This window comes from Dicentrarchus labrax, unplaced genomic scaffold (assembly GCF_905237075.1).
Source record: "Dicentrarchus labrax unplaced genomic scaffold, dlabrax2021, whole genome shotgun sequence".
Lineage (NCBI taxonomy): Eukaryota > Metazoa > Chordata > Actinopteri > Moronidae > Dicentrarchus > Dicentrarchus labrax.
In genome coordinates this window covers 22,505,293-22,529,534 of record NW_026136719.1, presented here as the reverse complement: position 1 = coordinate 22,529,534, position 24,242 = coordinate 22,505,293, and the positions used below count along the sequence as shown (strand labels likewise).

The 24,242-nt window shown below is 40.5% G+C and overlaps 3 protein-coding genes across 5 annotated transcripts; 1 reads left to right on the top strand and 2 right to left on the bottom strand.

Moving 5' to 3' along the window:
- Positions 1 to 10,500, bottom strand: slc7a9 (solute carrier family 7 member 9). Of its 3 annotated transcripts, none has more exons than XM_051380356.1 (13): positions 10,401 to 10,500; positions 9,233 to 9,355; positions 7,429 to 7,576; positions 4,888 to 5,130; positions 3,913 to 4,038; positions 3,726 to 3,825; positions 2,940 to 2,984; positions 2,592 to 2,715; positions 2,272 to 2,375; positions 1,916 to 2,012; positions 1,554 to 1,703; positions 950 to 1,124; positions 1 to 835 (listed from the first exon to the last, which is right to left on the bottom strand). In XM_051380356.1, the coding sequence occupies exons 2-13, from the start codon at positions 9,347 to 9,349 to the stop codon at positions 774 to 776; spliced, it is 1,491 nt and encodes a 496-aa protein (XP_051236316.1). In that variant the 5' UTR covers positions 9,350 to 9,355; positions 10,401 to 10,500; the 3' UTR covers positions 1 to 773. The 3 variants fall into 3 exon arrangements, with proteins under 3 accessions (XP_051236316.1, XP_051236315.1, XP_051236317.1); XM_051380355.1 differs by having other exon boundaries at positions 9,233 to 9,358; positions 10,401 to 10,493; XM_051380357.1 differs by lacking the exons at positions 7,429 to 7,576; positions 10,401 to 10,500 and having other exon boundaries at positions 9,233 to 9,300.
- A 2,623-nt stretch (positions 10,501 to 13,123) lies between these two features.
- Positions 13,124 to 17,763, top strand: nudt19 (nudix (nucleoside diphosphate linked moiety X)-type motif 19). Its single transcript, XM_051379584.1, has 3 exons — positions 13,124 to 14,007; positions 15,456 to 15,660; positions 16,316 to 17,763. Exons 1-3 carry the CDS (start codon positions 13,216 to 13,218, stop codon positions 16,516 to 16,518), a joined length of 1,200 nt encoding a protein of 399 aa, XP_051235544.1. The 5' UTR covers positions 13,124 to 13,215; the 3' UTR covers positions 16,519 to 17,763.
- A 2,229-nt stretch (positions 17,764 to 19,992) lies between these two features.
- si:ch73-167i17.6 (regulator of G-protein signaling 9-binding protein) lies at positions 19,993 to 23,759 on the bottom strand. The gene has a single exon (XM_051379585.1). The coding sequence runs from the start codon at positions 22,732 to 22,734 to the stop codon at positions 21,991 to 21,993; it is 744 nt and encodes a 247-aa protein (XP_051235545.1). The 5' UTR covers positions 22,735 to 23,759; the 3' UTR covers positions 19,993 to 21,990.
- Between the last annotated feature and the right edge of the window lie 483 nt (positions 23,760 to 24,242).

Genomic DNA, 24,242 nt, shown 5'->3' with positions numbered 1-24,242 from the left:
AATCACAAATTGTTTATTTCTTATGACCACTTTATGCTCAACTAGATTGATACATTTAATAACCACCAGCTAATACAATACAGCACTGTTCCAGTAAATTCCAGCATTAAAGACAAGAGTGAGAGCATAATATTAAACAACGTGCAAACATCATTAAAGAAACTCTGATGTTTCAGTTCACATCCTCAGGAGCAACATAAATAAACACGTTTCTTGTTGCATGATCTGCTGAGCCTTCATGTTGTTTTCCACAATCCATTTGCGTTTGTGTAGTTCTATGCAAATCCTCCAGCAGCTCTACATCACATGGTCTTTGGCCCAGTAAAAACATTGTTGCACATTAACTACACAAAGAAAGGTTTAATATGATTGCCGGTTAAATTCATTTAAAAAAGTTGTGTATCTTAAAGTAATATCCTACCTAACATCAGGTTTTTGTAAGTAATTTATTTCTTCATGACAAAATGGTTAATCCAGCTCTCCTACGCCTTAATTTTAACATTACTGTAACTATTCTTATAGGACACACACCAAAAATGGATTCTCTTTTTTCATCCCTGAACCCAAATGACAAATGATTTCATCTTGTACACAGGTTTGTGAACACAGTGAATCCCCCTTTTACTTTTGTCATGCAGCTAAAACTGAGGTGAGCTCTGATGTTTGTCTCAGATTCACTCTGGCAACAAATTTCGAGCCCATTGTTTCCAAAACTGGGCTTGGTGTGTTTCACATCAAGTGGCAGGAGTGGACCTGACCAGATTTCTCTCCTCTCATTCAGTTTTCTCAGGAGGCACTACTTCCATCAGCAGCTGGAGATGCATGGTGATGGGTCCTACATGAAGGTCAAAGTTCACATCAACGCCATTCAAGTCGGATTTCCCATTTTATTCTAGACTGATGGGCAAGAAGCCTCCTGAATTTCAGTAAAAAATAAGTTTAAACTTACTCATGAGTTTGCGTGCCCAGTTGACCCTCCGGTAGATGAAAGGGTAGTAGAAGAGAAGTCCACTGAAGATGAAGATAGTACAGTAGAGGTACTCCAGATCTGGCTTATCAATGATGGGAGCCAGGACTAAGTAGCAGGACACCAGGACCATTAGGCCTGCTATGACAATCGGCACCTTTGAGTACCAAATCACACAATTACACAAGGTCCACTGTTTAGAATTTACTACTTATGCCCTATGACTACAACCCCAACTGAATTCCCTCATATGGTATCCTATATTATTGTTGGATAATCACAGGGTTATTTTATATGTAGGTATATTTCCTTCAAAACAAAATATAGCTTGAAATATGCACTTTCATACGCACTTGCTGTGAGTCAAACGTGATGTATATTTAATGTACAACCAATAAAAACTGAAGTGAAAATAAGACCAAAATATGCTCTACTGCATAGGGGTGAGACAAAAATATCAATATCTTTGTAGTTTGAATATATGTAAGTTATGTGTGCCAAGTTGACAAAGTATGAGATGCATTACTGTTGAGTCAAAACTCGACAGAAGAGGAGGCTGCCTCCAAAAAGACAACTGGAAACTCACCTTTACTGGTCTATGGAGCTCCTTCCTGGTGAAGCGCATGACTATGAGAGACAGCGCTGTCAGACCGTAAAACACCCACTGAGCAAAGCTAAAGTAGTTAATGAGGGTGTTGATGTCTGCTGGGATGATGTAGAAAATAGACAAAACACCCTAGAGAAACCAAACAGTGAGATAACTTTTTTTACTTGAAGGGAAACAACATAGTGGCTAGATTATATATTATATTATATTATATTTATATATTTAGGTTAATGTACTGTTGAAATTACGCAGGTTTTTTAATGGTCACAAACTGTATTCACAGTGAACGGACCATGCATGCAAAGCTTTAAACATTGAAACAAAAGTATAGAAGGACTCACATTGAATATGAGAGCAGGGGATGGAGTGTATCGCTTCAGACTAATATAGGAAAGGATTTTCACCATGTGACCCTCTCTACCTGACACGTAGGCCAATCTGTGAAAACAGAAAGATGGAAATGTATTTTGAGTATTCTACTACTGTACTTTCTTGAGTTCTTTCTATTTCTATCTCGTTCCTCTTGTCAGTAAGTCTCTCCACCTCTAACGCACATCAGTATTCTCACTTTCAGGCTTTTTTTGTGCCTCCCTTCTCAAACACACAAATATGCACACCATGCAGTTTAACACAGACAGAGAAGTGTATTCTATCGTTTTCTGTGTTTCATACATAATGTGACAGCTGCCTCTTTTACCTGCCAGCGGTGAAGCAGCTTCCATTGGCAGAGCCGAATGTAGAGAAGACAACAAAGAGGGGAACAATCCACGACAGAGGGTAAAGGACTCTGTCTCCAAATGTCTAAGGAGGCACAAACAAATTCTTCAGAAAAGACGAGGGAGCAGAGTAAATGAAAACCGAGCTGTTACTGATGCTTAATCTAAAATAATCTGGAATGAACAAAAAATACACACATACTGTATAAAATGATCTCATGGCTGTATATTCATCTTTAATTTAACACCACACTTACGAATTATTACATTCACTACTTCACTATAACCATAAACTTCTTACCACGGCAACAGCTGGAGACAGCAGCAGTTCAGTGGTGGTCATAACAGTGAAGTAAGCAACGTTGACCAACACATAGCACACAGATACCAAAGGGATCCCAATGAGGATGGCCAGTGGCAAGTTCCTGAGATTGACAGGAAAACACACTGTATATAGTCCACATTTTAACAGAATACTAGACAGAACTATATGCTCTGCTTCATATATAAATAATCTGTTCCAAGATTTAAAAAGTGCAGTGCTCTTGTTTGCTCAGTGTACCTGTATGAAGTGCACTTCAAGGGTGCACAGATTACCTAGTCGGACATGCTACTCTGATTTTGTAGAGGATCTATTAAAAATGATTACCTGAATGGGTCTTTCAGCTCTTCTGTGATGAAATTCAGTTGATTCCTGATGAAAACAATAGAATGAGAAAACAAGAAACATGTGTACTCTCTAAATGTGGCATACTTCCATAAAATAAGGCAAACAATCATCAATCACAGGCATTTGTCCTGTGAAGAATCTAAAAGCTTGATCACTCTCCTCAGCAGGACACTGTGACATGGTATTTTGTTATTTTATGTGATATTTTAATCTCTTTTCACTCTAATTGACCTTATTTTTTTTAACTAATACCTCATGCTTTGATCCTAGCATGACATAAAAATTCAATTGTATCAGTCACATGCTATCTTGAAGCTGTCTTTAGAAAAGGTGACTAGAAGGGAGAATTTACCCCTCCAAATTGACCTTACAAGTTACAAAGAAAGGGACCACAGTCAGGCGACAGTGCTCTGTCGCACCATTATTGTGGAAACCCAATGTTACAGTGCAGACACAGACAAAGGAAGAACCTGCAGAAATGGTCTGTCGCTGCCACAGAATCTGACTCTGTAAGGCACGAACACCATCTAAATCTTATAAAATCTCTTGTAATAGCGTGCTTTTACATTGTGATGTTGATACTTTTACTCAAGCGAAAGATCAAAATACTTCTTCCACCACTAACAAAAAGTGGGAAGACTGTGACCTGATGGCTGACCAATGTAGGAATGGTCAAATGCTGCCGATCATGTTTCACACAAACCACATCCACATGCACAAGATCATACACATCCTGTTAAAAATAAAGTGAAGTATAACTGTTACCATCCATCATAAGCCCAAAGCCCATTATAAAATGCAAGTCCGATTGCTCCAACAGACGATGGTGTGCCATCAAATGCATTTGACAAAGTCTCAGTTTTTCCTGGAAAACAAATACACAACAATACATGAGTAAATATTAATAGTTATTGATAGATGTTTCATCAAAGGACAGTGTCAGTAGGCCCACCTTGTGCCAGCATTACGATGCCAGCTCCCACTATGACAAGAATGATGAACAGTTTGGCTGCAGTGAAGAAGTTCTGCACGTAACTTGCCAGTTTGACACTCAAACAGTTGACACCTACGATCAACACTGAAAAGACACAAGAAATTCAACAACATTCTTACTTGAATTTAATTACATCTCTCAATGAAAAGTTGAATTCTTTTATTACCTTTTATCATAGCCTAAGCCGTCAGTGAACTAAGTGGCCTCTGGTGTCCCCGAGCAAGCAATTGTTCTGAACATAGTATAGTATAAAGTATATCACCAGGTTAACTCTCTTTCTTTTCATTTTAATTGGAGAAACATTTTTTTTCTCTGTTTTGTTTTGTTTTTTTGCTGCTGGAAATAAACTGTAAACACAACACTGACATATTATTACATCAAGTTGCTTCTTTATACATCGGGCAGATATGGAGCAACAGTAGAATTTATATGGAGTTGTGTTTCTGGCCACCTTACACAGTAAGTCCACCTTTCACTCTCCTTTTAGTTGTTTTGGTCTACACCATTTCCTGAGAGAAATATGGCTCCTTATCTGCAAAATTATCCACTGTCTTTGGCCCACTAACATAAAAAACATTCATTACAGTGGCTTTAAATGATTAACTGGCTTTAAAGCCATGTATCCTGTAGGTTCTTCTTCTTTTCAGAACAATATAGTCATAATGTCACTAGTTACGTTTTACTATTCTTTCAACAATCTCAGAGCTCACGCTTACTCTTAACCAGGTGATTCAGAAGCACGTTTTTTGATGATTAACAGAAACTTATTGTATTCCTGCTCACACGCACAGATGAAAAGGAAACAATTCAGCGGCCTGTCCAATTTAATGTAAGAGATGTGATCAATAACTTCTACCACAGCTACTATTATAGGCCCTGTATGTAATTTACTGCTCTTAAACATTAACTCACAAGGATTAAAGTAAAGCTTACATATAGCTGCTGCTGACAGACACTTGGTAACAACAATAGGAGGAGTACAGCCGGGGTAGAAAGGTGTAGAGGCATATTCTGCAAAGCTCAGTGTGATGATGGCAAAGGAGGAAGGCTTCAGCACCATGACAGTGGTCCAGGAATAAAGGTAGGCTACAAGGGAGCCAAAAGCCTCCATTAAATATGAATACTCTCCTCCAGATTTGGTGATCATGGTTCCAAGCTCAGCGTAGCACAGTGCTCCTGTGTAGCCACACATACAAACACATACACAGAGACAGAGACAAGAGAAGAGATAAAACAAAAAAATAATTGGATAATTGCTTCTGGTAGAAAATTCAAGGAAAGTTCAGTACTTTCTCCTACCAAGAAACAATGGGTCTAAACAAACCCTCTGACAAACACCCTCAAAGTTAAAGCCAGTCATGTTTTAAATCTTAAATCCGTTAATAACTTTATCCCAAAGCATAATAATGCAACCCCAATGACAGAGAGTAGACTATAGGACTACAGATTGCTAAAGGTAATCTGAAATATTATTCAACATATTCCATGCTATTCCATGTGTTGTGATTTTATGGAAAAGCAAATAATAAACATAATTAAAAATAATTAATTAAAAGGAAATCATTAAAAGGAAACCAATATAATAATGGACTACAGAATACTGTAGATCAAATTTTGTAGGAGAGACACTTTTTTAGGATGATATCAGCTCCAGTGTTTTCCCTGAGTTTTGACCTAAAAACTATGGCGACATAAAATTTCTCATAAAGTTTTATAGGACAAACTTTAGCTGATAATTCTGAATTACAAAGAACTTTTCAGTGCGTTAGAGATGATTACACTTGCAAGTGTGCCAACCAACCCTTTATGCTGCCGATAAACATTAACATTTACTCAAGCCAAAAGGACAAAATCCAGTGTATTTAAACATAATACACTAACCCAGAAGTTTGAACAAAGCCTTGAAAAAGCAGCATTCCTATGTGGAAACAACAACAGCATGACCAATACATCTATTGTTGTTCAATATGAAAACAAACTGACAACAGATCAACAGTTATTGCAGCAGCTATCACACTCTCCTTACCAAGCAATTCATTTTGCTGTTGACAGTTTATTGTATCACTTTCTCTCTGTGTACTTTCAGTGATGCAATTCTGCCCATTGGCACTTCAGTCAAAGCAATAAAAGGACAAACAGCTGCAACAATATTTTACAATGTCTCATCTTGAGTCCAGTTTCGTCCACCACCTTGAAAAGATTTGAATGAGCCGGTGTTTCCATCCAGTAACACAACAATCCTGCTAATATGGTTGATAAAGGCTATCCACATCTCATATGAATGACCTTGGATACCAGAGTGATACAGTACTCATGCTGCTTGTTACAGTTATTCCATTGGCTTCTCCAGGGTCAGGCTTCAGTCGTGACCTTTTTTGTTTGTAGCACAAAAAGATGCTAGATGTCAAGAGCCGCTAGCTCACTCACAGAGACACTAACAGAGGGTCCTCTTTGCCCTCCTGGACTTTTTGGTTAAAGCACAAGGGGAAATTTGCCCTTTCAGGCCTTCTGAGGGGTATTTTCTAATCTTGTCACCTCTGGGGCAGCTGGGGCCTCTTGGAGACACACTGATTTAGATCAAACATGTTTTGTATAATCAGTTCTTTGTGCCCTGTATGTCCACATCATTGAGTGAATCTCGACATCCTAATTAGCTAAGTTAGCTAATTAGCTGAGAGCCAAGGCTTACAACTAATTGACATTAACGACTAACTTAAGATTTAATTGATTCCAAACATCAACTGATTGAATGTTAAACAGGGATTTTAACTTTCTCAAGAACAATGCTTACATATCTAACAACAGTTCTACATGAGACTGACATACTGCAGTGCTGATCACCTCTCTACACAAAAACAAACCTCCCATGCTGTAGCAGCTTTTTCCAGCCAAGGCTTTATCCACGTGTTATAATTGCCCTGTATGTGCAGTGTGCACAACACAAACACCTAGTAAAAAAAAAAACTGGTTGAAAAAAAAGCTTGAAAGCTTGCTGGTGGTTTGAACCTGATAATGTGTGATGTGATCCATGTGCTTTCAAAACATGTAATGGGTTAAATAACCAGTGAAAACACCCATTATGTTGGGGTCTTTCACAGTGGAAAAAAATCATGTTCCTGGCCATGGTTTCTCCACCGTCACGTACATACACAAGGGGGAGGTTAACTTAACCTATTGTTGGTGTTATTTTTGGATTCCTGTATCAAAACAACCCTTCTGTTTGGGTGGTTTTCTACGCATTGGTAAAATCCTCCCTGAAATCCATTTGTGTTATATTGACCACACACTGGGTCAAACTTTAACCCAGTGTTTTTTCTAGTGTGCTGACCTCAAAGGATGCAAAGATTCATCATAAGACCGATTGTTATTTTTGTGTCCTTGTTCTCTGTGTTTTGTAGTATGTAAAGTGCTTTGTGAATCTCAGAGCCAGTCTGTGTACAGAGACAGATATCAAAGTTTGGATGCCATTCTCACCCAGAGTGGATAACACACCACAGGCAGCCCAGATGAGGAGACAGGGTCCCACAGCTCCAGAGTACAGCAGAACAGCCTTAGGGGAAATGAAGATGCCCGAGCCAATCATTGTCCCCACAATCAGACAGATGCCACTTAACAGACCAACCTGAGCACACACATGATGAAAAAAATGATATTGGATATTACTTTCTTGAATGCTATCTTCAGTGAAATTCAGCAAGAAATTGCTGAAAGGGGGTGCCCGGTTAGCTCAGTGGGTAGAGCTGGCAACCCATGTACCAAGGCCAAGTCCTTGCTGCAGCGGCCCAGGGTTCAAATCCGACCTACAGCCCTTTGCTGCATGTCATCCCCTCTCTCTGTCCCCCTTTCCTGTCTATCTTCAGCTGTTACTATAATAAAAGCAATAAAAGCCCCAAAAAATATACTTTAAAAAAAGAAATTGCTGAAAGAAATCTTTTATCTTTGCATATGCTTTTAGATGTCTATCATGTGTAGGATTTAGTGGCATCTAGCAGCGAAGTTGCAGATTGCAACTAACTGAACAGCACTCACATCAGTATTTGATGACCTGGGAATGAGAATGGGCTGTTGTAAGAGAAACAGTGGGCAAGAAACACGCGAAAAGCAGGAAAGGCCCTATCTACAGCCAGTGTTTGGTTATTCAATTCTGGGCTACTGTAGAAACATGGCAGTTCTACATGGTAGACTCCATGGAAGCCCCAGCGCCGGTAGATAAAAATGGCTTTTTTTAAAAAAACATAGCGATTCTTATATTCAGGTGATTTCAGGTGCCACCATACGTATCGAAACCACCATAGTTTCTCCTTCACACTTGCAAGGGAGGGTTAAGGGATGTAGTTGCAATCTGCAATAATACTGCCAGATGCCACTGAATCCACACTGGACCTTTAAATAAAATATAATAAAATGTAAATGTCCTAGGTTTGTTTCTTATTATTCTTACACAATTTATACACTCCACATGCTCAACTTTTTCATATTTAATTTTACAATTACTGACACTGGGTTTACTGTTTAGCCACGTTAGTATGGCTCTTAGGATGGGGATGTTAATCAGTATTTAATAAAGTACTGAAAGGATAATCAGGATTTATTTGTTTTTCTTACAGTCATTCATGGTCCCCAGCAGAGGACGAAGCCCCTGGATTTTTCCTCTGGAGCCACTATGAGGTTTGGTGGGGTTTTTTTTTGTTAAAAGTCTCAACAACTGGATTCCTGTGACCTTTACACATATTGTGCCCTTATGACATATCCTAATGACTTTAGTGACCCACTGACTTTTCATGTGGCACTACCAGCAGGTTGCATGGCTGTAGAGTCCTAGTCTTGTCTGAGCACACAAAAACTTAATTACCACTATCATGTGATTCTTACCCATTTTTAATTGGAATGGATCCATTTTTTTTATTCCATCTCAAATGTTCAGATAAGTCAGCTCATGTACTTCTTTAGTAGAGTGAGGCAAAATAAGATAGTGCTACTTATTCATTGTTTAGAAAAAGGGTCATAATAATCCTAAATCCCCCTAAATTCACTTTAGGGCTTAGGTAGCTTAGGGGGCCTGGACAGCAATACTGAGTGGATCATATTGGAGTTAATATGTGGAGACGGTTGTTGTGGTACTGCCTGGTACTCACTTCTAGTCCCCATTACTTTAAAAAGGCACAGATGGTGGGATCCTACGGTGTGAACATCTAATGAGACTTGTTCTCAGGAACACACACACACACACACACACACACACACACACACACACACACACACACACACACACACTCACATCTTTTTGAAGCACAGTAGCCTTCACAGGCTGCTTATCTTTAGCCTGACAGTCCATGCTGTGGCCAGTGGAACCATTCTGTGACTCCTTCCTCTTCCTGATGTTGCCTTCATCCATTTCAGTCTGCTGATGCAACAACAAAAATGCAGTTACCAGTTACACTAACCTTTACAAGACAAGTTGCATTGGTTTATATTGCATAGCTTAGTTATCTAAACCACTATCTAAGGTCATCACACAGTGCACAAGGCATGATAAGGTTTACAGGCAAACACTGTATGCTGGGCTACCAGCAGTATATTTGCTCTCATCTAGCTAAACAATGAGGCTCACACAAGCAAAACAACTCAGTGAAAATCCACCCAAAACCAAATGTATTTTCATTGTTAATCCTGTGATCTTACTGATTGTATTACTGTAAAAGGCCATGATCTGGATCTACCACACATATTTTGACTTTGAGTTTGGTACAGTGTTTGTTTAGGTTTGTAGGTTATAACTCTTAGACTGTGGCACAGTGATCCACAAATGATATTTAGTGATATTTCACAGTGCTGACTGTCAGTGATTGACAGGTTAAGTTTTAGTGAAAAACAACTTTTTTCTGGTTTAGGGTGGATTTCACTTTGCTCAAAGAGGACCACCATAAATCCCAAGAAGTCACGCAACTTGTGTAAAACGATTGTTTGTGTGGCGAGTTTAAGTCAAATCACTGCAAATCTCTGTACCATGGGGCTATTTTTCTTTATTTGTGTCAGCCTGTGCACCTTTTGTGCAGTAAGTGTAATAATTTTCTTAGTATTTAAAGATGAAGACTAATGGTGTGTTTTAAGGACTAGAGTGGTTGAAAATTAGTTTTTATCACACTAATGATGAGCTTAAAATCATCTAATCATCTATTTTTCTATGCCATTCATCATTATATCCAGTCAAATGACTACTGTTTTTGTTCTGGGACAAGATAAATACATTTACCTTATTTACAGGGTTTCAACACACATTCAGTCCATATTATAATGTTTAACTTTGATACAAACTGTTGTGTTAATGTGTAACAAACATGACAGGACATTCTGTCTTGTTCCCTAAATATTTTTAAAGACAATGTCTCTTGAATGACTCATACATGATAATACATAATTAAATAATATATATACTTTTCACTTACATTTGACTTGGCCAAAAAACCACCTCAGTGATGCTCCATGAACCTTGAATGTAGCTGTGATATGGACCCACAAGTGATACTGAGACAAGTTAAATGAAGCAGAGCAGGAATGTCTGATGCAAATGCAAACCTGGGACTCCCTGCCACTGAGCACACTCCTCCTGTGGGACGTTCCCAGATCTGATTGGACATCCTAGATAACCCTGGAACCCTGGATTAAAGGGAGTGCAACCAAGATAGTTTAGCTTCTGAGTTAATGAAATCCATTGATACAAGCTCAAAGGGGACGTGTCTGCCTGCTACTACAAGAATAAGGAATTTTCATCTCGTTATTTTAGATTAGGGTGTTTTGAACTATAGTACATTCTAATTTTCTTATTTTCTGCATATAATTTCAACAAAATATAAAATATATTGTCTGACAAACACTAATTGAGAGTATGAATTAAGTGAGAATATGGCATTTTACCAGGTGTACAGTAAAGCACATGATAATGCCATTACATGTTGTATTCTTATATTCTTAATACCAACTTTGTGTGAAAAGAAAAAAACTTCATCTGTTGCTCAGATTAACAATCCAGTTATCCCATGAAGATGCTACAACGGCTCACAAAGTTAGATGTGACTGATCCAGTATGAAACATTTCATCAGTTTTTATTAGTCTTTGTTTTTTGTTTTTCTTTACACGGTTGACACTTTCAGGACAGTTTCAGTTTTCAGCAGAAAAGTCTGAAACACTTCTTCCTCTCTGAGCTTACCTAGGCTGACTTCCTTCACAATGCCTCTTTGATAAGGATATATGACACCCCTGCATGTGTGCGTGCACATTTGTGTTGCATTCCCTCTCTACTCTGCCTCTCCTTCTCCTCCCTTCTCTTCAAACGTTTCTCTCTGTCAGAGAACTTGGATTTTACGCAGTAATGTTCTACTTTCTGTTTATATATCATTACAATTTATACATATGTCTCCATTTTGTTGTGTTGAAAAGTCAAGCTTCTGGTTCATTGACCCAAGCATCCCCCTGTGTATGCATGTGTGTAGGCTCCAGCTGAAGTTGCAGACTATCATAGGCCTTTAAAATGAGGAGGGTTGAACTAAATATAAGAACAGTTTGTCCATATGGTCTATAAAGAAAAGAGATGTACACATAATGTGCAGATCTGTGGATATTTTGGCTCATGTATGGCATTTGAGCACAACCAGTGATGTAGGAATGTGTGCTGTTGAGTTTCTTAACATTAAAATCAAAAGTAGGAATAACTTCCATAATTCAGCCTTTGATGAATGTGCAGTACACTATTTATAATGCTGTAAAAGTAAATATGAATCTAACTGGACCAAAAGTTAGGATTCAATGTTACTTAATCTCAAAGAAGACATCCTCACTAACAGTGAAATGACAACAGTCTGGAGGTTTTACTGTCTAATCCACTACTGAATTGTAACATGCTCTTGAGGCGCTTGCTGAAATACAAAGGACGTGTTTTTATGAAGTTGGTAAGAGAATTTGAACAGTTGCCGCAGACAGACAGCCTTGCCTGCTCATGGTAATCTGCTAACACAAGAACACATTGGTATATGAACTCAGTAACCCTGAGAACAAGAACTTCTGACCAATAACAGAGTGCAAGTTTCAGACACGTTCACGGGGGCTTAGGATCTGACTAAGTGCATTTACTGCAACAAATTCAGTCTTGGCGAGCTTGTGTACTTTCCCTGCTGCAAATATTCCCCTAAACAGTAAGATTTAAACAGTAATCTGTGAGAAAGCGAGAATAAGTCATAAACTGTACTTATTTTTTAACAGGTTAACAGATCTGTAGACAGCTGATATTGTGTACACTGTATAAAACATAGTCTGGTCTTGTTTTAACACAGAGACTCACAAACTTGGGTTGACCTGCCATAAATGTTTTATTTATCAGTTATAACAACATAGTTTGGAGGGGTTATACAGTGCAGAATGAGAAAATAACATCGTGTTGAATTTTACAAGGCATATGAGCATGATAAAAAGATTGTAATCATTAAAAGATTAAAAATGTCCATTAATACATACACTTAAAATATAGGCATTCGTTTTTGTATTATTGTCGCTCTGTGTGTGAAAGAACTTTACCCAGTACTTTTGTAAATAATAGCACAGGCAATGGATAGGAAGGCATGGTTTTTCAACATAGGTTTACACCAATGTAAAAGTGCCTCTCAGTAGATTGCAGACCAATTATTAGGCATACATCAGAAGCAGCGTGGGGAGGAAATAAATGGTACTTTGACACAAAGTTGCACAAATATAACCATAATAGAAAATGGAACACAGTTTTAATCAGGGTTTATCAAAATTGAGCAATGCTAAAATGTAGGATAATAGTTGTTGGGTTGTGTGGGCAATGACATTTAATTGTATTCAGGTGTTTACAAGTAGTTAACCAGGAGTTAAGAAGTTTTATTGATCAGTGTCACTTCTCTCTTGATTCAATAGGGCTTCACTTCAGTTCAGTTTCTGGACTTCCAGGTTTTTCCAACAGGCTGAGCAAAATACAATGATTAGATTTGGAAAATTTTTTATGAAACACACTAAAATGCACATCCACAGTGAAATGAGGGGTTCAGCTGTATCTCTGCAGCGGTGGACGTCATTCAGCCTCTAGGTGGCGATAGCAGCTCGAGGCAGATGTGCTCGTGTCCTTCCCGAATCACGTCACTTCCACCAAAACAAATGACGAGAGGACGCACAGGACCGAGCGACCTGGGACTGTCACTTTCAGAAGTACTGAGTGACATTTTAGAAAATACGCTGGTAGTTTTAGGATGAACACCAATCTGAAGCACTGGAAGGAGGCGGCCACTCTTATTTTAGCCGCAGGGTACCGGCTCGGTGCGGACGGACCGGCGCTGAGGGCACCGCTGACCGCCGCTCCAGGCTCACCGCTGGGCAGCAGCCATGGAGGCTCGCACCTGCCGCACAAGTCGTGCTTCGATTACGGCGTTTTACTGCTTAAACGCAGCAGTAAAAGTGGATTCATGCCCAATGCGTATGTGTTTCCCGGCGGCATGGCGGACCCCTCGGACTTTTCGAGTGAATGGTTGGACATTTTCAAATCTTTTACGAACTATCACAATTTTGGTTTGAGAAGCGTCCGACAGCCGGCGGAGACTAGACCTCCAATCTTCGCCACAGACCGACTGAAACTGGGCTCTCCCATCCCGGGGGAGGTCGCCTTCCGGATCTGCGCCTTGAGGGAGACTTTTGAGGAGTCTGGTGTGCTCCTTGTTGTATCGAAACAGAAAGAAAAAAGTTTGTTAAAAAGCGTAGAGGACAGGTGTGCTACTGACCAGGTGCTACACAGCAAGGTAAACGAGCTGTGCGGTAGTGAACTCAGCAAGTGGAGGACTCTGGTAAACCAGAACCCGTCCAACTTCATCAGGATGTGCAGGGAGCTGGAGGTGCTGCCCAACATCTGGGCTTTACATGAGTGGGGCAACTGGCTGACCCCCACGGGCCGGTACGGTGTGACGAGGTTTGACACGGCTTTCTTCATCTGCTGCCTGCAGGAGATCCCACACACACTTCATGATGAAAGGGAAATAGTGCGCTTTCAGGTGATGTATACACTTAAAAACATCAACTGTTCACCAAAGTGCTTTACAGTGAAAGTACGGATTTGATTTTAAAAAATGGCTATGTAAGTGTACAGACAAACATATTTATTTACTAATCAATGACAGAAATTGTTTTTTTTTCTTACTGATGTGCAAACAAGTCCTAGTTCTAAACAATCTCTCGTTCCAGGTTTTCAATTGTGTTGATTTAGTGCTGTCCAACTACCTTATGTGATAATAAACCTAATATTGGAGCTAGAGCAATAAACTGTCCAGAACAAATAACAGCCAATATTAGCTTGTTTCAGCTATATCTGTGTCTGAGGGAGGTCTGGGGTCATTTATAAACAGTGTCTCCATTACACTGTTTGTCTACAAGAAAGCACTAACACGTTACTTAACTTTACTTTATCAGCTTCATAACTCCAGTATGGGTCAGGCTTTACTGAATGTCTTTGGGTGTTGGACAATGTTCCACTCTGGACAAGAGAAGTTGTGAAAGACATTTTCCTCAGTTTTTATATGTAGTTTTCTAACATTTTATAGACCAAACAAAGGTTTGGTTAATCGATAAAATAATTGGCAGATTAATCAATAATGGACATAATCATTGGTTGCAGGCCTAGTCGTCATGTTAATGAAAATCTTTGGTGAATTGAACCGAATGTGTTGCTAAGGTTACCAGTTTCCAGCTGCCCAGTGTAAATAGGAACGGCATGCTGAGACAACTTAATCAATAATGAATATAATCATTGGTTACAGGCCTAGTAGTCATGATTAAGGCTTTTTTATCCTTCATTTGTTTTTTCAGTTAAAGTTTAAAAGTGGTCAAAGGGTGAATTGAACCAAATGTGTTCTTGCTAAGGTTGCCAGTGTCCAATTGTCCAATGTAAAGAGGACAGAATGTGCTGAGACAACTGGTGTTATAGCTAACCCAAGGGAATAATAGTTCAAAACATAATTTAGCAAGTTCATGAAAGGAACATTACTCAATCATTCTTCATTGATATTCAGTTAGGATGTATTATAATGTAATAATACTGCTGAGCACATTAAATATCACTAGCTCTTGGCTCTATAATAACTCAAGACTGGAGTTGGCCAGCCTGTACTTTGGCCTACAGAAAAGTTATATGACTGTGTGTTCTAATGTTGGATGGGCACAACGCTGTCCTGTTTTAATTGTCAATATAGACAGTACGTGACTGCTTTAAAAAGAACAGTTCAGTGACTATAAAAGAAGATGTACAAGACTGTAAGCACGGTGGTTTTCACTTTGGGTCAGTTACACAAATATTGTGCAGTGATTGTCCCTCATTACAACCGTGGCTCTGGCTCTCCATAACAGTAAGTGTATGATTACTACAGTATTTAACACCATTTGATTTGCCAAACTAAAGTGGAAAAAACCCACTTGTTAAAACCTATCTCCCTCACTGTGTTTTCAGTGGTCCACACCCTCAGAGGTCCTGCAGAGCTACCAGGCACAGGAGTTGTGGATCGCCCCTCCACAGTTCTATGAGCTCAGTCGCATGTGCCGCTTCCCTTTGCTGAAGGATCTCCACAACTTCTCCAGCCAGCGTGCAACAGAGGGCTGCGAACAGTGGCTGCCCGTTCTCATAAAGGATGAACACTACACATCACTGCTGCCAGGTGCTCATCGTCTGACTCATCTAATCAATATCCAAACTAGTAGGAGAGCATGCCGAATAGATGTTCAGCTTTAAATGATCACTGAATGTGAAGCGATATTCTATACATACACATTTTTATACGCTTTTAATATAGAGCAGGCCTTGACCTTACTGACCTTATTAAAAACACCTAAACGAGCAACACTGTTGCACTGGCTGACATATTCCCTCATTACAGTAAACACGAGCACTACTCACTTAGGCCGAGAGCCACAGACAGGGTGAGGAAGTTGGAAGATATTAAGAAAGTGGCTAATGTGTCGGTTTTGGTCTTTTCCTGGGCATTGGTGAAAGCAACAAAATACAGAAAATCATTAATGGTGGTGATAAACAGTTTTAGGAGGTTTAGTGGTAGTGACTGGGTTCTAACAGCTGCGACCGCTATTATTTAGCTGTTGTGTCAGTTAGCAGTTCTCGCTGTCTTTGTGGGAGGAAGCTGCTAACACAACACTGCTCCACAGCTGACAGGACATCTGCTTCCCAGCCCTTTATCAGACACTGTTACCCACTCATTTTCTAGCTTATGAGGATAATGTTAGTGATCAAATAGTAGCATGAATGTTTACGATAGATTAACTGTACCTGTCTGCTATTTTCTCTTGCTCTCTTTCCAGGTGACAAACTGTATCCATTGGACACTTCAGGAGAGGCTAAGACCGATACGAGTACAGACCCTCAGCTGGAGGACCCTCAGGACTCTGGACTGCACCGAATTTTGATCTTCGATCCGTACACTACAACTTTACAAATCACCATCACGCCCAAATACAATCATCTGCTCCCTGTTGTAGCGCAAGCCTCCCCACATGACTCATGACTCAACAGTCAGATTTGACTTACAGCGACAAGCCCCACAACTCCTCTGTTTATGACCAGAGAGGCCTTTTTCACAGCACACGTTTTTGACTTTCCCCTCAAAGGTCAGCACCACTTGCTGATTAACAAAGTTCACCAAAGTTGAACTCAGAACAGAACATTCATGTAGATTCATCCAGGTGTGTCCAGGCCGTAAGCCATGACAGTGTGATAGGGAGCCAGCAGGCACATTACCAGCTCCCTGTAACTGATGCACCTAAATGGAATTCAGCCATCATTCGTTTCATTTATTTATACCTTTGTTCTTCCCACTATGTCAAAATGTTATTCTGTGGAAGAGGCTTATTGTTTTATTGACTCAACCTTGTCAATTATAAGCCTAGAATTACTTCTTGACAGGACTGTATTAATGACTGTTAAAGTTTTTTTTCTTCCATTGGACCGTTATGTCACAGTCATTGCCATCAGATCTACAGAGATCTCTCCCTCCACCAGCTTACACCTTTTCTTAATGTAACAAATTACAAATTTGCAACGAACTAATCTGAAGTGATTGCTATTTGCCTTATTGTACACAGGTTTTACCCAGGTACTAATTTATGTTTGCATTACATGTGAGGTGAGAGGGCCGCATTAAAAGGGTGATCAGGACAAATTTGTTTTAGTGTAAGCTAGTGTAAGTGTGGTTTGGTTAATCAAGCGCATTCCTTAAAAAAATAATTAAATCTGACTTTGTTATTAAGTGCCCACTCGTGGTAAAATATTAAGAATCAAGTTATACAGGGAAATAAATCCTAAATCGTTTTGTACTTCCTGTCTGGACTTTTTCTATACATTTTAGTTTGCTCCATACTGTTTTATTTTGACCAAATTTAGCTTGTAACCATGGTAGCAGGCTGAGTATGAAATACATTGAACGGGTTTAGAGACAACACCTGCAGCTAATAGGTTGTGTGTGTGTGTGTGTGTGTGTGTGTGTGTGTGTGTGTGTGTGTGTGTGTGTGTGTGTGTGTTATGACGGTCCCTCTCAGTAGGAGTGCATATGTCAGTGGTGGAGGCACTGCAGGACTTCCACCCTTTCTCCTTTGGGTGTCTTCCTTGCTCGCAGCAGTGTCCTTCATGGCAAACTGAAAACTCATAAGAAATAATCTCTGTCAAATGGTTTGTACCCTGTGTCTGACATTTATGAAGTAATTCATTATTAAACAGATCAATTTATTAATTATTAATTTGATCTTTTCACTGATGCTGTCTCAGACTTTGCTTTGCTGATTTGGGCTTTTGATGGTTTGTGAGCACATAGTGAAAGTAGGTCCAATGGGTGCTTGATAATTGTTCAAATCTACTATCACAGTGCAGTTTGCTCTAAAAAAAAAAAAGACAAATCATGTCAAGTAACAGTGTGGATGCAGTCACAATATCTATAAAACCATCACTCTAGCCAGTATAGTTCAATAGTGCTCATAAACAGGCTTCTGTTTATTTTTTTCTGTTTTTCTATCTACCTTTTAAACAATCTAGGTGATATAATGCACTGGGAACTTGATTGTGTTGATCTTGCACTGTTATATATAATGTGTTACATAATACATCTTTAAAACAAAATATAGAATATATATTTAAGGAGCACAGTTTCTGGCCCTAATACCTCATCTTTTGCACCTTAGATGTGAAAGAGCAATGGGCTGCTTTGATGAACAAAATTAGCATGAAGAGAGCTGAATAAACAACATCAAAGATAAAGAAAAATATATGCAGGAAGAGAGGGGAATATCTATATGTTATATTGATTAAATATATTAGTTTTGGATTTGTCTCTATATCTTTGTATTATAATGTCGGAACAGGTCAGCACCGCTCCGTCTGATTTCCATGTTTTTGTCACATTTCATCTGCCAGCATGAGGGAGGAGGCTGAGGTTTTGTCCCCTGTACAGAGCTCCCCCCCACCACCACCTCCCCCTCCCCTTCTGTCCTCACCCCACACATCTCCCTGTGCCTCAGAGTGCTGTGTTTGTGTAGGATGGCGGTGGCAGAAAAGGGGTGAGTTGGAATAACACCGCTCAACCTTCTGTGCTGTTTGTGCTGGAGAGTCCGTTGAGGGTTTCTATGGCAACTCACAGCCTTGGAAACCCACCATCTTCATCCAGATGAGGTGATGATGCAGTGGTCTGTCTCTGCCAAGTGTGTAGCTCTCCTCTCTGTGAACAGTCTGCGTAGTTTATTTGTTTCCAGGCGAGTTCAAATTAATTCCCTCAAACCAGCTGTAGAGAAAGTACGCACCTGTAAAGGTTTTTTACTCACCTGTAAAAATGTTATACCAAATGAAGCACATATTCTAAAATGTTGATGACGTGGCTATTTTGAGAAGCTGGTTGCGTAACGGAGATTGCAAAAGAAGCATTTAAACATGCCTAAAATAGTTATAAAGTTGTCCCAAAGTAGACTTTGCATGAACATTTCCCCCTCCTCTTGAAACATGAGGGACACATTTTAAAGTGCAGTGTTTCGGGAGGCTTTATCTGGTCCACGTTTTAAATCCCCTCCCTTTCCTCCCCATGTTTAATTAATCGCCTTTATATTTTTGGATCTCCAGATGACAATGTAAGTCTGGTGAATTTCAAGAGGCTTCATGACTCACTGTTAGCAGAGCTTAGTGCCTCTGTGAGACGACAACAAGGATAGGCAAGATGTCAGAAAGCCTGCTGTGAATCGGGTGTGAGCGTAGCATGCCACTGATTTTCATGCATCAAAGTCCTGCCAAAAAATACTGTCGGCTCGGTGGCCTCGGTGCTTTTTGGAGGCGAGTTATCTTGCTTTTCAGCTTTTTTTCACGATGTTCTATTAATGTGTCTCCACAGGTTTCTAACCTCGAGAGGCTGAGAAGACACTGGCAGCCTGGAGTAAGAGATAAAACACAGTGGGAAAACAGGAAAAGGCATTTAAGTAGTTTGCTGAATAAACATTTAATGTCCCACATGATTGCTGTCTTAATCTGCAACTTGAATATTTGACACTTTCCAGGTTTCTTTTAACATAAGAAAAATATAATTTAGTTGCGTGTAAATCCATTACTCTCACAAGGAGTCAGGCTTCTGCTTAGGAGAGATGGGTTGCTAATTAAATTTGATTATTACATACTTTCACATGCTGCAACTGAAGAAGTCTTTAAATGCCAGGGGTCTATTTATTGGAGAACCTCCTCGAGGATGGGGGAGGTGATCGTTAAGGTCAATTTAGAGCTTGTTGGATCTTGAACGGCAACTAATTACACCAGACTTTTCCTCAGAATTCCCACTGGAGCAATAATTCAACAAATGTATTTGATGATGACGAGTAGGAATCGCTGACTGTACTGTAGACATGGATGTATTTATCCTGAGGTCACTTTGTTTTGCTGTCTGAAAGCACAAACTATGTGATCTTTGTGCAACAGAGGAGAGACAGAATCCTTACAGTGCAGTGAAGCCTCTGCATTGATAATTAAATACTTCTCTTTAATAATATTTCACTTTATACCCTTTTGATATACTGCCTAAAGCATTAAAACTCACTCTAACATATTTACCTGAAATTGTGAGGAAGAAAAAAAGTCATAAAGACATTTTGAACATCCACAATAAGTTTGACTAAAACAATTCACATAATGTTGTATATGTATGTATGAGCTTCAACTGATTACTGTAAAAAAAAAAAATAACATGTTACAAAAGAAGAGTTCATTTGCAAAAACAGATGAATGCCATTCTTAAAATGAATAAACCAACACCGCTTTGATTGCTATTTCCTGGCCTGAACAAAAACAAACAAACATGATTTAGGAAAATAAAATCTGAGATATCTTTTTGAAAATTAACCCTCCTCAAAACTGTCATCAGATGAAAGGAACTGGGTAGGAGTGAAATAAAGTGAAACAAAGTGAATCTGAAAAACGTATCTGCCCACTGAAATTATGTCTTTGCAGTTCAACCCTAACAAAGACGGGAACGTTGTGTTCTTCCACAAAATTATAAAATATTCTGCTGCCAATCTTTGGTCTTTGATAGAATCTGATTAAGGTTTCTGACCTCACAGTGTTCTTTATGAAATCTTGTAAAGAGCTCATGCGTGGCCCAAGACAACTGTCCCACACATATAAAGGCTTTGGCACTAACAGCCATCAGCTTTCAATTCACCATCCCAGGAATACCTTCAAAGACTCTTACAACTAAAACCATTAGGTAGTTTAAGGATCTGTGCTAGTCCCCTGTTTATTTTAAACTGTGCTCTATTTTAACACCAAGGTGCTTACGTGGACGATAATAATCCTCTGCTTAAAATACCTCTGTGTACATATAATGTATGTATGTCAAGCTTTGCAGTGATTACAAACTGGGCTCATCTAAAGCCACTGGCTTTAACTCAAAAGCCTCACACATAATAGAAATGTGACATTCAATCCATGCATCGCTCCTTGTAACAACTAACTGCTCGTAAAACACCTGGGAGCTATTTCTGCAAACTACAACCACGTCTTCAAGTGTGCTTTTAAAAATTTTATTATAATAAATATACTTATGTATGTACATCATCTGACGCAGCCGTCTGTATGCACAAACCCCCTCTATGCACATGTTGCGACTTATACATTCAACACTGTTTGCAAGAAAAACTTTGAAAAGGAACATGAACAGGCTTACAGTGAACGGGTGCATTGTTAAAAGACTGTGAACAGTCTCTGAGGTCCAAAGGCTCTCATGAAGCACAGTGTGATTCAATGCAAGATGCAGGCCTACTACAATCTGGCTGTACAGATTTGTATAATGTATTAAAAGTGTGCTAACGGGAGTGTGGAACAGTGCAGATTTTTATCACATCCGACCTGTGTGATGTGAGGACCTTAACTGTAACACTGACTCTATCAAGTTTCACACAACACAACCCTAAACTTCTCTGACTAGATGGTCCCCTCCTCACTCGAACACATACATCTGACACTGCTGGATTGCGATTCATAAAGTGAAAGCATCAATCAGCAGTAACATCAAGGGGAATACTTAACAGTAGGCTACATTTACGCTTGAGCTTTTCCACTAATCCACTTGGATTACGTGTTGTTTGTATCATCCTGATGGCCAGACATTGTCACGTAATTTCATGACTCCCCCCCCTTTTAAAAAAATAACACGACCCCTTGGCCCTTCAAAATACTTAACCTCAAATTGTGCCAGACGTCCATTCTCTCCACACACTGGCCTACATTGGTCTACATTTTATCTAGTGCCTCAACTCCAACATTCACGAATCCGAGAAAAGATTAATAACTTTGTGTGTCCGCAAATTTCCCTCCCCTCATGCCCACTTAAAAAAAAAGGAAAAAAAAAAAAAGCTCTTTCTCTCTCATGTGGAGCTGCTGGCTCTGTGAACCACGCGTAACGCTCCTGTGTGCGTCCGCGCAGGGTGTCCGTCAGGGTGGGCTGTGTGGGTCAGACAGTTCAGGACATATTGACGACCAAATATCCCAGAACCACAGCGACTGTGACTATGACAAAGAACACAAGCACGGCGCAGATGGAGGCGAAGCCAGGATCCCTGCTGCCGCCTCCTCCTTCTTCTTCTTTGGGCTCCTCTTCGCAGATGGAGATGACGCCCACGGAGGAATTCCCGACGCTCATGTTGGACTTGAGCTCCGCGCCCGCCTCCTGCTTCGCCTCCACGGCCCACGGCGCAACCTGCACCTTCATCTCCATCTCCTCCATCATCTGGGTGACCTGGGAGATCTCGGACTGCAGGTCCCGGAGGTCGGCTGTGTCGATGTTGCTGTCCGCCTCGTACTTCATGTTCTGCACGCTCATGGCCCGGGCCGCCACGGTGGTGGTGCTGCCGGTCATCCCCGTCTGGATGAGGTGTCTCGTCGGCACCTTGAGGGGGAAATCCTGCCCTATCTCCAGGGACCTTTTCATGTCCACCTCCAGGAGCTCCATGCTGCTGGAGAACAGCACCCACAGGCGCTCGTACTCGGCTCGGTCCTCTTTGGTGATGGTCTTGTCTTTGAGCAGAGAGGTCAGTTTAGTCCTGTTGGCCACAGCCAGCTCCTGGGCCTTTTTGCGGGTCCTCTTCAGCTCCTCTCGCAGGTTCTGCGAGTCCGAGGTGCTTCCCAGGGCGATGACCAGATGCCTGTAGCAAGCGGTCACTTTGTTCAAAGCGTCCAGCATTGTTTTGCACTCCTCTTTCCCCATGATGAAAAAAAAATGATATTCTCCTCGCCAAAGAATATAAAATATTAAACAAAAAAGAAGCTTGAAGAGAAATGGCGAGCTGTTAGTGACGGTGCCTCAGCCCACTGTCCCTACTTTAGTTTCCACAGGAGCACACCCCCAGCACTACAAATCCCCTCAACGCACCAGTTAGAGCAAATTCCTGTCTATCCATGCTCCTTCCTGTCTGCAAGCAGACACAGAGAGCAGCTTAGAAATTAATGCGTCCGTTAAATGGCTTTAGGCTACCTTTGCTTCACCCACTAGAGATCAAACAGCGCCGCGGAGCACCTCTCCTGCAGGGTGCGGATGGTGACTGGATGTGAAACAATCCAACCTGCCCCCCCACCTTTTTTTTTTTTCTTTTATGAGAATGAGATCCAGATTCAGCTACAGGTGTCATCCGTGGAGAGAGAACACGACGCCTCCTCCGTCAGCAGCTTAACCATAAGTCCGTTAATGTTATAAAAAAAGATGATGCGCGTCAGAAAAAGGGGGTCAAAGCGTCCGTCACGGGGAGTCAAAGGGAGCCATTGAGGGTTTTTTTTTTTTTGGTTTTGGTTTGCTTATCTGTTCGGGGGGTAGCCGTCCACTTCTGAGCCCAATCGATGATGTTTAAATACCAGCAAGCGCCTTCTGTGGTCACATGTGCGCACTAAACAGAGTCATGCAGGCAGGGAAACAAAGCAGATCCGCTCCCATTGGCTCGCTCACACGGGCGTCTGGGTTTAAATGCATCCCGTCATTGGCTGCTCTGGTCCTGATGTGGGCAGGGCTGCGACATCCATTAGTGTTGTGATGTCAAATCACAACCGCCCTAACCTGTGTGCCACTCACTACCTGCCGTTTGTCATCAGGAAGCCCCTGCGCATGATGTCAACTACATTAGCGGAGAGAACTGAAGCAGTGGCAGATGACTGACAGGATATTCATTGTTATTTAAGTTTATCTATAATGCAAGTGCTGTAAGAGCAAAAGGTGAGGTCCATTGGTTGAACCTGTCTGCTTACTGAGGAGACACATCACTCACACAATGGATAATAACTGTGTTAACTGTGTGCATAAGTGGCGGCCCACATATTTATTTCTTCTCTGCTTGTTTGCATAGTTGCATGCCTTGCAGTCAATTAGACACACACCCGCCTGCACACAGTTTATCATACCAGTCCCCGCACACAGTATTAGTTTGATAATGTGTTGTTTACCTCAGTAGGATCCTGCTGTGTTCAGAGGTGAGAGGCACATAGGGCATTGTGGTGTTGCTTGGTTTGCTCTTTTTGCATTATTGAAGCGGATGGGGCCTAATGATCCGTTGACTGCAGTGTAAAGCTAATGGACTCAAGTGCAGAGGAACTCAGGGAGAGGCTCGCTGTTTGCTTTACATAAGATGACATCTGATGTGGCACGGGGGATTTCTTTTTTCTGTTCCATTTATATCTAGTTTGCAAAAGAAAATCTTTATTTTTGGTCACATCAGATTCACTCACTCA

Bases quoted from the DNA above. Each gene is read 5' to 3' on its own strand.
- slc7a9 (XM_051380356.1), bottom strand. From the start codon at position 9,349: ATGGATGAAGGCAACATCAGGAAGAGGAAGGAGTCACAGAATGGTTCC. The intron at 5,131-7,428 runs GTGAGAATGGCA...GTGGCTACACAG, and splicing joins TGGTGTGTTATCCACTCTGG to GAGCACTGTGCTACGCTGAG. The intron at 836-949 runs GTAAGTTTAAAC...ACCTTCATGTAG, and splicing joins CTGGGCACGCAAACTCATGA to GACCCATCACCATGCATCTC.
- nudt19 (XM_051379584.1), top strand. From the start codon at position 13,216: ATGAACACCAATCTGAAGCACTGGAAGGAGGCGGCCACTCTTATTTTA. The intron at 14,008-15,455 runs GTGATGTATACA...CTGTGTTTTCAG, and splicing joins GGGAAATAGTGCGCTTTCAG to TGGTCCACACCCTCAGAGGT. The intron at 15,661-16,315 runs GTGCTCATCGTC...CTCTCTTTCCAG, and splicing joins CTACACATCACTGCTGCCAG to GTGACAAACTGTATCCATTG.
- si:ch73-167i17.6 (XM_051379585.1), bottom strand. From the start codon at position 22,734: ATGGGGAAAGAGGAGTGCAAAACAATGCTGGACGCTTTGAACAAAGTG.